The sequence below is a fragment of the Balaenoptera borealis genome (assembly GCF_965194805.1).
Source record: "Balaenoptera borealis genome assembly, chromosome: 1".
Lineage (NCBI taxonomy): Eukaryota > Metazoa > Chordata > Mammalia > Artiodactyla > Balaenopteridae > Balaenoptera > Balaenoptera borealis.
The window spans coordinates 84,798,908-84,816,113 of NC_138860.1; the positions used below are offsets into that span (position 1 = coordinate 84,798,908).

The 17,206-nt window shown below is 38.1% G+C and overlaps 1 protein-coding gene across 6 annotated transcripts in view; it reads left to right on the top strand.

Annotated features, from left to right (window-relative positions):
* THEM4 (thioesterase superfamily member 4) overlaps positions 1-17,206 on the top strand; it is a 45,807-nt gene that overhangs the window by 24,663 nt on the left and 3,938 nt on the right. For 5 of the 6 annotated variants that reach the window (XR_014232598.1, XR_014232599.1, XM_082347156.1 and 2 more), the window contains exons 3-4: positions 3,684-3,840; positions 4,436-4,546. Coding sequence is in view for 3 of the 6 variants with exons in the window: in XM_082347156.1 (XP_082203282.1) it covers positions 3,684-3,840; positions 4,436-4,546 (268 nt within the window). In the remaining 3 variants the exon portion in view is untranslated. Of the gene's footprint in view, positions 1-3,683; positions 3,841-4,435; positions 4,547-16,891; positions 17,107-17,206 lie in introns of all 6 variants that reach the window. The other variant, XR_014232600.1, reaches the window with a different exon arrangement.

The window sequence follows — 17,206 nt, forward strand, 5'->3', positions numbered from 1 at the left end:
GATATCCCTCTCTGCTAGATCTTTCTCATCAGTGTACAGACATGCCACAACTGGGTTTCTCTCTTCCTGGTCTCTCTTAAACCTCTTCAGGCAGACTCTCACTCCCACCACTCCATCAGAACTACTGTCACCGGTGACCTTCATGTTGCTAACCAATGACCTTGCTCAGCTTTTGGCACAGCTGATAACTCCTTTCTCCTTGAACTTGGCTTCCAGGACACCATAGTCTTCTACTTCACTGGTTCTTCCTTTTTAGTTTCTTTTGCCAGTTCCTCCTTGTCCTCAAACTTAATGTTAGGGTGCCCCATGTCTCAATCCTTAGTACTCCTTGCTTCACTGTACTCTGTTGGTAATCTCATTCAGTCACATGGCTTTAGAGGCCATCCAAAAGCTGACGACTTAACTAATTTCATGGTTGAAATATAGTGAGTGGGTTCAAATTCTGGTTCTACAACTTAAAGCTGTGTGACCTTGGGCAAGTTACTCTACCTTTTCTTGCCTCAGTTTCCTCATGGTATTTGCTGAATACTTCAATATTTGCTGAAGAAATGAATGAAACAGGGGCTTCCCTGGTGGCGCAGTGGTTGGGAATCCACCTGCTGGTGCAGGGGACGGGTTCAGTCCCTGGTCCAGGAAGATCCCACATGCCACAGAGCAACGAGGCCCTTGCGCCACAACTACTGAAGCTCACGTGCTCTAGAGCCCTCAAACCACAACTACTGAGCCCACGCACCACAACTACTGAGCCCATGTGCTGCAACTACTGAAGCCCACACACCTAGAGCCCATGCTCTGCCACAAGAGAAGCCACCAAAATGAGAAGTCCACGCACCTCAACAAAGAGTAGCCCCCGCTCACCACAACTAGAGAAAGCCCGTGCAGCAACAAAGACCCAACACAGCCAAAAAAAGAAATGAATGAAACAAAAATAAAACTACCTTAACCAAGAAAAATGGTAGAGTTCATAAGTTTCTTTATAGAACCACCAATATAGAGAGAAATAAGAATTAACTCTGTTTTACGAATGAAGGGGAAAATTAATAATTTGTGTTACTAATTCCATTCTAACTATTTATCATATCACAAAATTAATTGAATGTCCTTAACCCAGTGCAATCTGGCTTCTACTCTAATAGCTCTACTGAAATTTCTTCACTTAAGCCACTAGCGACCGAATTGCCGTATTTTGTGGGCATTTTTCAGCCCTTACTGTGCTGGACCTAACTGTTAATCTCATTCTCCTTGAAGTGTTTTGTCTCTTGGCGTTCACAAACCTCTGACCAATTTTCCCTTTCTCCTTCTACCCACTCCTTAAATGTCAGTAGTTTCCAGGGTTCAATTCCCACATGTTTCTGCTCATCCCTTCATCCAACCTAACTATCGTCTCTTGTTGGAAACTTGACCCTCTCAGAAGAGGGAGGAGTTTGAGGTCCTCCTTGCTACCCATACTTGCTTTCAAATTATTATTTCCCCTGCTTCTTAGAAAACCCCCATTCCTTTTGAGGTTTATACCATCTCACTTTTTCCGACTTTATCACCCTCAACTTCCCCTTCTTGTAGCTGTCATCTACCAACCTCTCCCTATATGTTGAGTATTTCAGCACCTGGTTAACTGTTTTCCTCTCTACCCAACTCTATTCACCATTCTCAGCAACCCACCATCCACACCATGGCTCCTCAGTTTATTTACCTTCTCATCACCTATGACCTTTCTTTTGCACAGCCCCAGCAATGCACTCCTGAGGACATCTTGAGCCTTATCATCTTCAGAAAGTGCACAGCCTCCAAATCCACACATTTAGACATCCTTTTTCTGACCACAACCTTTTTCCTTCCAGCTTACTTGTTCAAAGCCCCCACAGAAAAAATTCTTTGGCCTCATTAAGACCTTCAGTTCATTGAGTCCTCTACTTTCTCATTGTCCCCATAGCCCTCTTTTATCTGAACTTCTGTAGTGTACTTATCTAGGAAAACCCCGGCCCTGGATGAATCTAAACATCTGCCATCTCTTATTTGCTCAGGCCCTCACATAGCTGAACATAGCTGGAGAAAATCACCCCACCAAGCAGAAAAGTTTGGTGATTGTGATTTTATAGCGTTTCAGTGATCTTCTCACTCATCTTTCTTATCCCCCTCCTTTCGTCCAGCTAGCAGAGTGATTCAAAATTCAAATCTGATCGTGTTACTCCTCTGCTACCTTCAGTGTTATCCCATGGCTTAAAAGATCAGTTCCTCTCAGATTTTAACATGAATATGAAACAACTGGTAGTCTTGTTAAAATGTAGGTTCAGCTTCAGTAGGTCAGGGGTAGAGCCCAATATTCTGCATTTCTAACAGACTTCCCCACCATCTTTATTTTTCCCATTTTTATGAGGTAACCTCAAGGTTTAGTAATCTAAACCAGAAATTTTGAACTCCTAACTAAAAAATTAGAAGGGTTTGATGCCTATCTTATCCTGAAGTCCCAGAGTGTTAGAGTTGGAACAGATCTTAGAGGTCATTTAGGTTTATCCCCCCACTGTATGGATAAAGTATGGAGAAGGGAGCAAGTTCTAGGCCAAAGCTAAGTCATGAAAAATTTCCCAACTTCCAGGACAAGGTTCTTTTCTACTGTACCATGAGACTGATTCTCAATTTTAAGTTTCTTTGGCCCTCCAAATCGTTCAATTTCTCAACCACTGCTAGAGCGCCTATAGTGTGTGCCTATCTGCCAGTTGTTGAGCACACAAAGTCCAAGAGACAGGGTGCCTGCCCCCAGATGCTCAGGGCCTAAATAATGTCTTCCCTTGTCCTCCCCACTTCTCCCAGATCTTCTCATCTCATATCCTTTTCCAAGTTTGTAAATGTAAATTTGGTATCAATAAAAGAATCAGCGTTATACATGGCAAATCATGATGAGCTGTGAAAGAAAGCTAAGAGTTTAGGGAATTAAATCTTAAAATGGGTATGAAAGGACAAACATGCCCTTCCCACAGCAGTAGCTTTCAGTCTTTATTTTGAAGTTACCTACATTTTGACTCACAACCCAGAACACACAACTTGTGCACAGTTGTATAATTGAAAAAACATATCTAAATGAGCACACTAGTACTTATCCAGGATATATGTGAAGCATTCGGTTTCTTTTTAAAGTCTGCCTACAACCCACTAATTTGATTTCATGAACCCTAATGGTTCTAACCCTGAGTTGGAGACTCAGGAGTCATAATCACATTGAATATTGGGCTGACCTGCCTCTGTTTCTGATTCAGTATGATAACTATCTTCTGCTCAGGCTAAACTCATGTCTGCAAGGAAAACCTCTCTATTGTTACATTACTCACTTTCTTTAAATCTCATTTAAATCACACTTATTCTAAGAAGGATTTCTGTCTATACCTTACTATTTTATTCCATATACCCTTTGTATTTATGTACTATATTTCCTGATTGCCATGTGTTAGTACTTTGTTTTGATTTCATTTATTTTTACTATGTTCCCAGTTAGACTAATTCCACTGGAGCAAAGATCCTGTATTCTGTTTCTTTGGGACCCTCCCAGCCCCTTCAGTTTTGCACCTGGTTGGCATTTTAATCAATCCTCCACTGACCTGTGATTCTTGCAGGGTACAGATATTTGTCTCTGTCATGGTATTTTTCTCATACCTGTTTCTCATGTGCCCATCCACTTCATTTCCTTACAGACTCAAAGCTTGTGAAAGAACAACTGTCACAGGCCCAGCTCTTCACCAGAGGCTATGAGGATGGCCTGGGCTTTGAATATGTGATCTTCTATAACGATGATGAGAAAAGGACAGTTTGCTTGTTTCAAGGAGGTCCTTATCTGCAAGGAGTACCTGGGTAAGAATGATAGCCTAGAAATGTGGCTCTAAGAGGTTGTTATCTTATAGTACCGCCCTGTATCCATGGACTACAATGAAGACATTAAAGTGGTAATGTAGATATATATTTATTGACATGGATAGATGTTTACTGTAAATTATTAAATGACAAAAGTGTAGGACATAGGGCAAAAGAGTATAATTTTAGAGAGTATCATTAACATGTTAATATTGGTTTGTCACTAGATAGCCTTATAATTTTTAATTTCTTTTTCTTTTTCTTCTGTTTATCTGCATTTCGTAAATTTTTAAACAATGATGTATATAGTTAGTTTAATAAAAACATAATATAAATTTTCTAAATTGGATTTTAGCTTTTTGCTTACTTGTGACCTGATTATCATTAGGTTCCGGCTTTGTTACAAGTACTACAGTGTTATGCTATGAACAAAATGAAGGTGAGAACATGGATATAATTTGACATTCAGTACATTGAACATGAATTAAGTGGAACTTTCAGAAGTAGATTATATGGGAGGCTTGGATAATTTTTCTCTCTTAAGGGGCTGTTTTCAGAACTTGTGAACACATTTCTCTTTTCCTCTTGTAACTAGATTCCTTCATGGAGGTGCCATTGCAACAATGATTGATGCTACTGTTGGTATGTGTGCAGCTATACCTGGGGGAATTGTCATGACTGCCAATCTCAACATCAATTTTAAAAGGTAAAGTCATGGGTATTCTTTACTTCTTAGGTGTCATAAGTCAGGTTCCCCAGCAGCAGACCCTGAGAAAAGGATTTCTGTGCAAGAAAGGAAGTGCTCCCAGAGGAAACTAGCTAGGGTGTAGGAGGAGAAGGACAGGGAAGGGGAAGAAGCCACCCAAGGTTGGGCTCTCAGTCCTGCAAAGGGTAGCTTCAGCCTGATCATGGAAGGAACTCTGGAGTGAAATGTGTGCCTCAGTATTTTCCCTACCTCAGGCAAGGGAGCTGATGTCCTCATATTCTCTCACACTTTCGTCATAGGATAAAGGCTATCCAGGGGACTATAAATTCCCAGGTACTTCTTGCTCACTGTGTTTGAGCAAAGCAGGCCCTAAGAAAAATATCCAAAAAACAAAGGTGAAAAAAAGATTGAAGGGGATCTGAGTGAAGCACCAACATCCACTACATAACAAAACATAAGTTTTACATAACTTCACACGAAGAAGTAAAAGGGCAGCAAGAAAAGTTTGGTATCCGTCAAAAACAAAGCTCAACATGAGCTTATTTAATTCTTCAATTATGCAGCTATATCTCTACAGTCAAGTAGTATGGATACTGGCATAGGCACAGAGAAAGAGAGCAATAGGGCAGAACAGAGTTTAAGAACAGAGTTCAATAGAGATCTCCAAATGAGGTTCTGTGGGTTATTACTTCACACAGTAGGAAGCATGTAGAAACATCTCCATTTTATACCCCAGAGAGTTGTATGGCTTATGTGGCAGTCATCAGGGAGCCATGCTTCATAGATTATGGGTTTACTTATTGAATACTTTAAGTAATACTTAGCCAGGCATATCCTACTCGGGGCATTCTATAGAAAAGGACGCTTCCCCCTAGCAAATATCATTAGTTTATTTCAGGGGTCATCACAACTTTTTCTATAAATGTTTTATGCTTTGCAGGCCATACAGTTTCTGGCACAACTAGTCAACTCTGCCACTGTAGCACAAAAACAGCCACAGACAATATATAAATAAATGGGTATAGCTGTGTTCCAATAAAATTTTATTTACAAAACAGGCAGCTGGCCAGTGAAACATAGTTTGTCAACTCCTGGTCTATTTACCTGCAGGCCCAGTGAGAAAAAATTAGACAGGGTCACTTGCCTCCTTTTTTTCCCCAGGAGTGTTTCTCTTTGCTCCCCAACACACACACACACACACACACACAGACACACACACACACACACACACTGAATAAATTGGAGGCCAGCTGCTTTAACTTCCTCCTCCCCAGCTGCCAATATTAGTAACTTCAAAATAAAAATAACTTAAGATAGAAATTTATCATGTGAAAGAAATCTAGTATGGCAGCTCCCTGGTTCCCAGAGATGCAGGCTCTTTGTAGCTCATCTTTTTTACAGTCCAGAGTGGCAGCAAGAGCCATCATCACATGTCCTACACAGCAGGATTGAGGAAGGGGGGAAGAGCTGTCTTCTCTCTTTCAAAGAGACTTCCTGGAAGTACTATACAACACGCCCACTTAATCTCATTAGCATTAAGGGAGATTGGGAAAGTGGTCCCTTAACTGCTAATACTATCACCTCAAATAAATTCAGTGTCAGCAACTAACACAACCACAGACATATTAATAAATCCATGCTTATAAATAATACAACATAAATTATTTTAAATACTGAAGCATTAATTAAAAACATAATCAGATTTAACTAATTCAGTAAAGAAAATAACAAGCCTAGTATGGTAGTTTTTTCTAAGCAAAATTATCTCAGTGATTACAAAACTTATTATTTCACCTACACTTAGCCTATTAAATTTTTTTTTCTGGGTTTGATTAATTTCTTCAGGCTGTCAATACCTATATTTTCCTGAGGTTAGAATAACTCATTCTTAAAAACTCCCCAGGCTTATGGTAATTGTATCAGACTGTAAAGAAACCAACTCATATCAGCCAAATTTGTACGTTCTAATCTGTCAACCTGGTGATTCTTGATGTGACAGGATTTTGCCTTTGAAGATGATTGGAACATGAGCCTGAATTCATGAGGCTGAGCTCCTCTTGGAGTTGAGGATTCCTTGCTGTGTCAGGGGGACTTTCCAAATCTACACCTGTCCTTACAACCTAGTACTTCCCCTTATTTAGTATCTAAGTCTACTTGTCTTAGTCATATTTATTCTGCCTTGGTTTACTGATTACCTACAATTAAATGCATCTCATTTAATTGGCAGAGGTAACATCTCTCATGAGATAGGACAAGTGACTATGTAGTTTTCTTTAATGGATATTCAACTGGGCAAGACATTCACCTTCTTTCTAGCTGGTTCTTTTCTGTAATCAGTCCTTTCTGTTAGGGGAATAATTCTTGCATTTTGTTAAGAGAATAATTCTTGCATTTTCCAGAATTGTTTGGCTTCCTCACAGTTCTCTGCCTGTTGGTGTGGAGGAGGGGATTATTGGGGGTTCTTATGGAGATTATGCAGGACTTTGAACCCCCAAATGGCATACATCCATGGATGTAAATCCACTGAATGTGCATTAATATTCTTTTCACCTGTCAGCTCACCTGCACCTCACACACTTTGGGGGAACATAAGAGGTAACAGCCCTGATGCAGATGCTAAGGGTTGTACAAGTCTTTGCCTTGTTCATGCAGACTCTCAAGCCTTTTTGACTAACACATGAAAGACTCCTTGATGAATGTAGGTATCCTCTACATACCTCTACCCACACTTCACAGCTAAGAAAACTATTGGTTTGCTTATGCCATGGTGTGTGTGAGCATAATTCTTTGAATACAGCCTCCCCAAACCTTACCTGTACACACCCCTTACTCTGTGTCTACCATTTACTACTTCTACAGAGTAAAATACATATAAGACAGATACATACTTCATAGAAGAAACACTTACTTGTCAACACTCTTCTCTATGTGTAAACTGCTTAAAAAATTAAACTTATCCTATCGTAGTCGTCCTTGAATTATAGCTATGGTTTTATACTCCTTGAGCTAGCCTTTCCTTTTTTTGAGAATCATTAGGAACTTTCCGTAATGTAGTTAGCTATAATTATCACCCTCTTTTCTATGCTTATGTTACATTTGGCCGATAGAAGTCTCTTTAGACTGACTCCTTGTGCTATCTGACTTCTTGTGCTAGCTTTTAAGTACTCTTGTCTCCTGAGAGACAGTATAATCACTAGTTAAGAGGACAGACACTGGAACAGGTTCAAAGGCCCATTTTGCCACTTATTAGCTGTGTGACCTTCAACAAGCTACTTAACCTCTCTGTGCTTCAATGTCCTCATCTTTAAATAGAGGATAATAATACCTACCTCATAGGGTCATTGTGAGCAATAAATGAATTAACCCATGCAAAGCATCTAGGACAGTATCTGGCCCCATAACAAGTACTCAGTAAGTGTTAGCTGCTTGTTATTTTTATCATTAACATTGTTGTTATTATTACTTTTACTTCTAACAACAACGCTCTAAAGTACATCTGTGCCAAGACATAGACTAGCTAGTCTACAAAGATCCCTGATTCCTTTTAATGAAGAATAGTGCTAAAGACCAGAAGAATATTAGATTGTTCCACATGTATTCTCATGATGAGCAGGATGACCTTGCTGCTAGGCCATTACAGTGTCAGAGCTGGAAAGTTATTAATGTTTAATAAGGTCATGAGTTCACTCTGATACTTTAGATTTAACATCTTTCATGCCTTATATTTTTAAAACATTTTTTAAATTTCTAGCTTTAGTTAAAAAAAAGGCATAACGTAAAATTTACTGTCCTAACCTTTTTTAAATGTACAGTTCAGTAGTATTAAGTATATTTACACTGTTGTGAAACAGATCTCCAGAACTTTTTCATCTTGCAAAACTTTAACTCTGTACCCATTAAACAATAACTTCACATATCCCCCTTCCCTCAGCCCCTGACAACCATAATTCTACTTTCTGTTTCTGTGAATCTGACTACTGTTGTTACATCATATAAGTGGAATCATACAATATTTGTCTTTTTATGACTGGCTTATTTCACTTAGCATAATGTCTTCAAGATTCATCCATGTTGTAGCATATAACAGGATATCTTTCCTTTGTAAGGCTGAATAATATTCCATTGTATGTGTATACCACATCTTGTTTATTCTTTCATCCGTTGATGGGTATTTGGGTTGCTACCACCTCTTGGCTATTGTGAATAATGCAATAATGAACATGGGTGTGCAAATATCTCTATGAGGTCTTGCTTTCAGTTCTTTTGGATGTATACCCAGAAGTGGAATTGCTAGATTACATGGTAATTCTATTTTTAATTTTTTGAGGAACCACTATACTGTTTTCCATAGCTGCTGCACCACTTTACAGTCCCACCAGCAATGCATAAGGGTTCCAATTTCTCCACATCTTCACCAACACTTGTTATTTGGGTTTTGTTTTGTTTTTTAATAGTAGCCATCCTAATGGATGTGAGGTGATAGCTCACTGTGCTTTGATTTGCATTTTTCGAATGATTAGTGACATTGAGCATCTTTTCATATGCTTGTTGGCCATTTGTATATCATCTTTGGAGAAATGTCTATTCAAGTCCTTCACTTGAAGGAGCATTTTTTAAATCAGGTTGTTGTGAGTTTTTTGTTGTTGAATTGTAGGAGTTCTTTATAGATTCTGGATATTAACCCCTTATCAGATATATGATTTGCAACCCATTTTTAAGGTTACTTTTTTACTCTGTTGATTGTGTCCTTTGATGCACAGAAGTTTTTAAGTTTGATGTAGTCCCATTTGTCTATTTTTTTATTTTGTTGTCTGTACCTTTGGTGTCATATCCAAGAAATCATTGCCAGACCCAATGTCATGAAGCTTTTCCCCAATGGAGGTCTTCAGTCCATTTCACATTATTTTTTGTATATGGTTTAAGGTAAGGGTCCAAGATCATTCTTCTACATGTGGATATCCAGTTTTCCCAGCACCACTTTTGAAGAGACTGTCCTTTCCCCATTGAGTGGTCTTGGTCATTTGTAGAAAATCATTTGACCATATATGAAAGGGTTTATTTCTAGGCTGTCTGTTCTATTCCATTAATCTATATGTCTGTCTTTATGCCAGTACCACACTGTCTTGATTATTGTAGTTTTGTAATATGTTTTGAAATCAAGATGTGTGGGACTTCCAGCTTTTTTCTTCTTTTTCAAGATTGCTTTGGCTATTCAGGGTCCCTTGAGATTCATGTGAACTTTAGGATGGATTTTTCTATTTCTACAGAAAATGCCATTGGGATTTTGATAGGGATTGCACTTAATCTGTAGATCGCTTTGGGTAGTATTGACATCTTAAAAATATTGAGTCTTCTAATCAATGAACATGGGATGTCTTTCCATTTATTTGTGTCTTTAATTTCTTTTAGCAGTGTTTTGTAGTTTTCAGTGTACAAGTCTTTTGCCTCCTTGGTTAAGTTTATTCCTAAGTATTTTATTCTTATTGATGCTATTTTTTTTTAATAAATTTATTTATTTATTTATTTATTTATTTATTTATTTATTTATTTTTGGCTGTGTCGGGTCTTCGTTTCTGTGCGAGGGCTTTCTCCAGTTGCGGCAAGCGGGGGCCACTCTTCATCGCGGTGCACGGGCCTCTCACTATCACGGCCTCTCTTGTTGCGGAGCACAGGCTCCAGACGCGCAGGCTCAGTAGTTGTGGCCCATGGGCCCAGTTGCTCTGCGGCATGTGGGATCCTCCCAGACCAGGGCTCGAACCCGTGTCCCCTGCATTAGCAGGCAGATTCTCAACCACTGCGCCACCAGGGAAGCCCTTGATGCTATTTTTAATGAAACTGTTTTCTCAGTTTCTTTTTTAGATTATTCATGGTTAGTGTATAAAAATGCAACTGATTTTTGTGTGTTGATTTTATATCCTGCAACATTGCTGAATTTATTCATTAGTTCTAACATTTTTTTTGTGGAATCTTTGGGGTTTTCTACAGATAAGACCATTTCATCTGTGAACAGAGATAATGTACTTCTTCCTTTCTTTTTTTTTTTTTTTTTAAAGAGTTCATGTACTTTTTTTTTTTTAAAGATTTATTGATTGATTGATTGCTACGTTGGGTCTTCGTTTCTGTGCTAGGGCTTTCTCTAGTTGCGGCAAGCGGGGGCCACTCTTCATCGCAGTGCGCAGGCCTCTCACTATCGTGACCTCTCTTGTTGCGGAGCACAAGCTCCAGATGCGCAGGCTCAGTAGTTGTGGCTCATGGGCCTAGTTGCTCCGTGGCATGTGGGATCTTCCCAGACCAGGGCTCAAACCCGTGTCCCCTGCATTAGCAGGCAGATTCTCAACCACTGCGCCACCAGGGAAGCCCACTTCTTCCTTTCTGATTTGTATGCCTTTTATTTATTTTTCTTGCCTAACTACACTGGCTAGGACTTCCAGTACTTTGTTGAATAGAAATGGCAAGAGTAGGAGTCTTGTCTTGTTCCTGATGTTAGAGGAAAAGTTTCAGTCTCTCAACCATTGTGTATGATGTCAGCTGTAGGCTTTTCATATATGGCCTTTATGATGTTGAAGTAGTTTTCCCATATTCCTAGTTGTGCCTTAGATTTTTAACCCCTCACCCAGACTGTTATTGTACCCCTTTCTCTTATATAACCCTATGTCTCATCAACCACCTCTCTGTATCACTTGAGTGAAGCAAATTAAAGTTAGAATAAATTTGTCAAAATCTACCCAAAAGCAAAATGTGATTTTGTTAGCAGTTATGTTGACTTTAAAGATTTTTTTTTAAATAAATTTATCTATTTATTTTTGGTTGCATTGGGTCTTTGTTGCTGTGCACAGGCTTTCTCTAGTTGCAGCGAGCGGGGGCTACTGTTCTTTGCAGCTTGCGGGCTTCTCATTGCAGTGGCTTCTCTTGTTGCGGAGCACAGGCTCTAGGCACGCGGGCTTCAGTAGTTGTGGCACGCAGGCTCAGTAGTTGTGGCTTGCGGGCTCTAGAACGCAGGCTCAGTAGTTGTGGCACACAGGCTTAGTTGCCCCATGGTATGTGAGATCTTCCCACCACTAGGACTCAAACCCATGTCCCCTGCATTGGCAGGTGGATTCTTAACCACTGTGCCACGAGGGAAGTCCCAACTTTAAAGATTAATTTGGGAGAAATTGTCATCCTTGCATGTAGTCAATATTTTATATTATTTATGACTGAAAATTAGATTCTAGAAATGCCTTTCTTAACATGATAAATAATATATTTTAAATTATGTTTTAACATTTTTCCTTATTTCACAATTTTTAAAATATTTTTCTATGTTCAAATAAAGGTGAAGAATGCAGTACAACCTCTCTTCTCAACAAAAAAGGGGATTCATTTGAAAACAAGCTCAGCAGAGTATTTCGATTACAATTTAGCTCAACTTGTGTTTGTGTATGAGCACATGCTACTTGCCAGGTCCTATCCCTAGTCCTTGTCTCATCCAACAAACTATTCACATAAATCAGTTACTTAGCTATTCATTTGTTACCCACAATTGGAAAACTTACTGAAAACAAGTTTTACCTGAAGTCACATAGAGAGAATATAGCTGGGATTAGAACTCATGTCTTCTGACTCTAAGTCTAGTTCTCTTCACTGCAATGCACAACCTCCATTCTCTTCTATTAATTGATGATTAAAGACCAGAATAAAACATTACATTATTAGATTGTGTAAGTAGTCTAGAACTTTATCAGTCCCTATATTTTTGTATAGGATTGTTAGATTCATAATAATAACAGTAATAATAATAAAAACATGTTTAATCTAATCAATCTTTGGCCCTCCAGGATGCTAGAGACAACCACTGGGATTAAAATTTAATTGAAGATAATTTACAGTGTCAATCATCAGGTGTCTTAATTTACCTTCCTTCTTCTAAGAAGCAAAACTGCTTCTTAATCATCCCAGATACTTTCCAGCCCCCTGATCCAAATGTCACACTTGATTTATTTCCTTGTGCTTAGCACATTAAGATAAGTAGACAAAGAAGCTAATGATTAGTGGTGGCTAGCCAGCTGAAAGGATCAATATCTCAACATTTCTATAACCCATTCATGGCATATTGGTTGGGAAGGTCTGAATTAGACTTCTTCATGCAACAGGGCAGACAAGAAATTCTGAAGGACATCCCTTGTTCAGAACAACTAGATCCTGTGCCAAATGTGTAAGGAAATAAACCACCATAAGTGAGAACCAGCAGAAACGATAAATAATGGACTTGGACCCTCAGGGGCTTAAGATATCACAATAATTAGATACACAGTATAAAAGAACTATGTATGAGATGTTTAAAGAAATAAAAGATGAAATCACAAAAAGAGAAAGCAACAAGAAACTATAAAAATTAAGAGATTTGCCACAGAACCTAAAACTTTTAGAAATGAAAATGTAATTGTTTAAAAACAGAAGCACCTCAGTAGATAGGTTAAAGGGCTATTTAAACACAGCTGAAAGTGAACAGAAATATAGAGCTGAAGAAATTAACCTGAATTCAGCACAGAGAGAAAAAGAGGTGAAAAACAAGAGAGGTTAAGCTAAGAGGACAAATGAAAAGTCCTAATGTGCTATGGTTGGAGTCCTAGAGGAAGACAGTAGAATGAATGGAAGAGATCTAGTATTTGAAGAGATTATGGGTAAGCATATTCTAGAACTAAAGAAAGTCATGAGCCATAGATACAGAAAGTACAACATATAACAAGCAAGATAAATAAAAATAAATCTGTATCTTGAGATATTATAGAGAAATTACAGATACTAAAGGCAAAGAGATCTTAAAAGTAGTCAGAGATAAAAGACAGGGTACCCATAACAGAGTAGTCTTGTCTCTTAGAAGCAGTATACTTCTTATCAGCAACAGTGGAAGTGAGAAGATAATAAAATATCTTCAGGGTGCTGAAAGAAACATGTAACTTAGAATCATGCTCTCAGCAAAACTAAAGTTCAAAAATAAGCAAAATAAACACATTTTTATTTAAACAAAAATGGGAAAAGTTTACAAACAGCAGAACAATACCTAGGGAACTTCTAAGGGATATACTTCAGAAAGAAGGAAAGTAATGCCACTAGGCAGGAGGATGAAAGAAAGAATAATAAGCAACTACATCAGTAAATATATTGATAACATAAATCTCAACAAAGTCTATATATAAATAGTAATAATGGCTATATTCTGGGGATTTTAAAAAGGACAGCTAAAATACTGGACAAAAATAGTATGTAGTTTGGGGAGGTGGTGAACATAATTAATCTTTGTATTTTTCAGTGGGGAGGGTGATTAAAATAATAAAAAATGAGTGCATATAATTAAAGCCTAACCAGTAGAAGAGTAAAAACCAAATAACTAAATAAATGAAAATTTTAATTTTTAGAAATGCAAGAAAGAGGGGAAAAAAGCATCATTAGAGTCAAATAGAACACCAAAATAAGATGGTAGAAATAGCTCTTAATAAATCACTAATTACACTAACTGTAAATGGACCAAACCATCAGTTCAAAGAAAGCGACTATAAAATTGAGTTTTAAAATACAAAAAGCTATAAACTGTTTATATGAGACATCTAAAACATGACACAGAAAATGGAAGAAAAAATATGCCAGGCAAAAGCTAGTCAAAAGAAACTGGAATATCAGGAAAAAATAATAAATTATCAAAAAAGTAATATTGGGGAGAGAGAAGACTACTTCATAGTAATGAGATTCAATTCAGCAGCAGATAGTAACAATTCTAATTCAGTATGTACATAATAAAATAACTTCAAGGTATATAAACAAAATTAGTAGATTCATAGGAAGAAATTAATCCATTTTCATAGTGGGAGATTCCAGCACACTCAATTATTGATCAAACAGACCAAAAAAAAAAAAAAAATTAGAAAAAAAAATTTAAACACCACAAGATAATAAGTATGATTTATTGGACATATGTAGACCCCTATATTTAGTAATTAGAGAAAAATACATTTTCTTCTCAAGTATTCATGGAACATTTACAAAAACTGGTCATAGATTGGTCCATAGATCAAATCTCAATATATTGTAAAGAGTCAAAATTTTACAGGCCAAGTTCTCTCCACATTAAACTAGGAGTAAAAAATAAGGACTTAAAAAAAAATTGTAGTAAATTAGTTGGGGTAGCACTAGGTACTATTACAAACCCTACATTTTACCTACTTAAATCGATAGACTTTTTTTGTTTACATATAGTCTTGTGTGTGAAAGTTAGTAAAGGACTCACCCCTGAAATGATTCAAAGACCTGGGCTTCTTCCTGGGTGTGGCTTCTCTATCCTCTTAGGGCTTCAGTGTATTTTTTATTCAACTATTCAGGCTTTCTAATCCTTTTTTGTCAATTTCGATAATTTTTTTTTTGCATACTTTTCCATTTCATCTAAGTTTTGAAATTTATTGACATGAAGTTATTCACAGTGTTCTCAATTTTTCTTACCTCAGTTAAGTATGTAGTTATGTCCTTTTTGGTGCCAATAGTATTTATTTATGCTCACTCTCATTTTTCTTGATCTATTTTGCCAGAGATTATTAGCCTTTTCAAAGAGCCACCATTTAGCTTTTTAAGCCTCTCTGTTATATATGTATGTTTTCTCTTTTATTTTTAAAATTTGTTTATCTCTATTATCTTTTTTTTTTGCCTTTAACACAAGTCTAAGTAAGTTGTCTAACAAAACTGGATAAATGAAATGATCTGAAGCCTGCTTTCTATGCCAATCAGACTTACCTGTGCCTAAATATTAGTTGCATTTAGAAAATTATACTCTATAAACAGTTATTATATTATTTTGTATTTCTCCTTTCTCTTTCTCTTATTAATCAAGGAATTTTTCATTGTAAGGGATAGATCTCTTTTTTTTTTTAATGTATCAGTGGTGGTGATAATGTTTTTAATATTTATTTTATTTATTTATTTATTTTATTTTTGGCTGCATCGGGTCTTAGATGCGGCACGTGGGATCTTTGTTGCAGCATGCGGGATCTTTCGTTGCAGCACACGGGCTCTCTACTTGAAGCGTGCGGGCTCAGTAGTTGTGGCGCGTGGACTTAGTTGCCCCACGGCATGTGGGATCTTAGTTCCCCAACCAGGGATCGAACCTGTGTCCCCTGCGTTGGAAGGCAGATTCTTAACCACTGGACCACCAGGGAAGTCCCAGGGATAGATCTCTTAATTCACAATAGCTTAAGGAAAAAAGGCACATATTGGCTTACATGGTTGAGAAGACAGTTATGGCTGGGTGCAGGTATTCAATGATGCCATTAGGAATCTGTGCCTGTGTCTCAGCCACACGTTTCCTTTAGGTCTTCTTCATCCTCGGGTAGCCTTTCCCAATGTAGTGCCACAGCTACCAGGCAGGCTTGTATCTTGCAATCCTAGCAACTCCAGCAGAAAATGAACCCAGCCCCAAGGACTCCAGCACAAGCTCCAGGATTGACAGTTTCAACCCATGTCCACCTGCACAACCAGTCGCTGGGGGGGGTGGGGGGCGGGCAGGGGGCACGGGGGGTAAGAGTCAGCTGTCAACTCTAGTTAACCTACATGGGCTGAAAATTGAGGTGATTCCCCAAAGAAAGGGGAATGTAAGTGTGTGAATGAGAGAGTGTGGTGAGGGGTAGGACAGATGGATAAATGAAAGACACAGTGTTAGTAGGAAAGGGAGATGCTGAGCAGGCAAGAACACCTAATGTCCCCTGGGTCTTAGTAAATCCTGGATTGGCAAAGCTCAGTTGTTCCATCGAGAAGTTCAGGAAAATCTACTGGGAGCAAAAACTGGACAGAGGGGTAATCAGAGTGTTAATTTCCTTTCCACATGGAGTAGTTCCTTCACCCACATGATGGTACTATAGGAACATAAAACACAGCTCCCTACTCTACATTATGTTTCTACCAACTAAAATTATACCTTTAAAGAGATACCTTTTTCATTATAGTACTATAACTCTAAGATTCCCAGAGGTGACTGTAACCACTAGATACATATAGCTATATAAATTTAAATAGAAATTAATAGAAATTAAATAAATGTAAAGATTCAGTTTGTCATTCACAATAACTACATTTTGAGTGCTCAGTAGGCATCTGTGGCTACCATATTGGACAGCTCAGCTGTGGAACATTTTTGTCATCACAGAAAGTTCTGTTGGACAGCACTGACTTAGCACATTAAGCTGTTACCAGGAGTTTGTTATTCGGTGTCTTTCTAGTGACAACTACTCTAAAGGGAATTGGGTGAGAAATTTCAATTATGACAGAGAAAATGAGAGAAGCTGACTGGGACCATCCCATGGTCCTGTTTTCATTTCTTTAAAGGATTTCAGCTCCCTTCAGATGGGACAGCCTCTGCCATCGCAGAGCTGGAATCATCTGGTGATTTCTTTGAACCTAACCCACAACAGCAGTCTCTGGACCAGGTGCCCAGGAGCCGCCTGAGAGCAATGGTGCTTGGGAGGAAGGGGGTGTGAGCAACTGGTGGTGTCAACCCCTTTTAGGAGCATTTTATCTAAAACAGCACCCACTGATACCAGGTATCATAAATTTCCACCCCTGTCATTAACTTGATCATCTCTCAATACTACATAAATCTGATAAAAGCTGGATTTTTTTCTTTTTTTTTTTTTTTTCTGC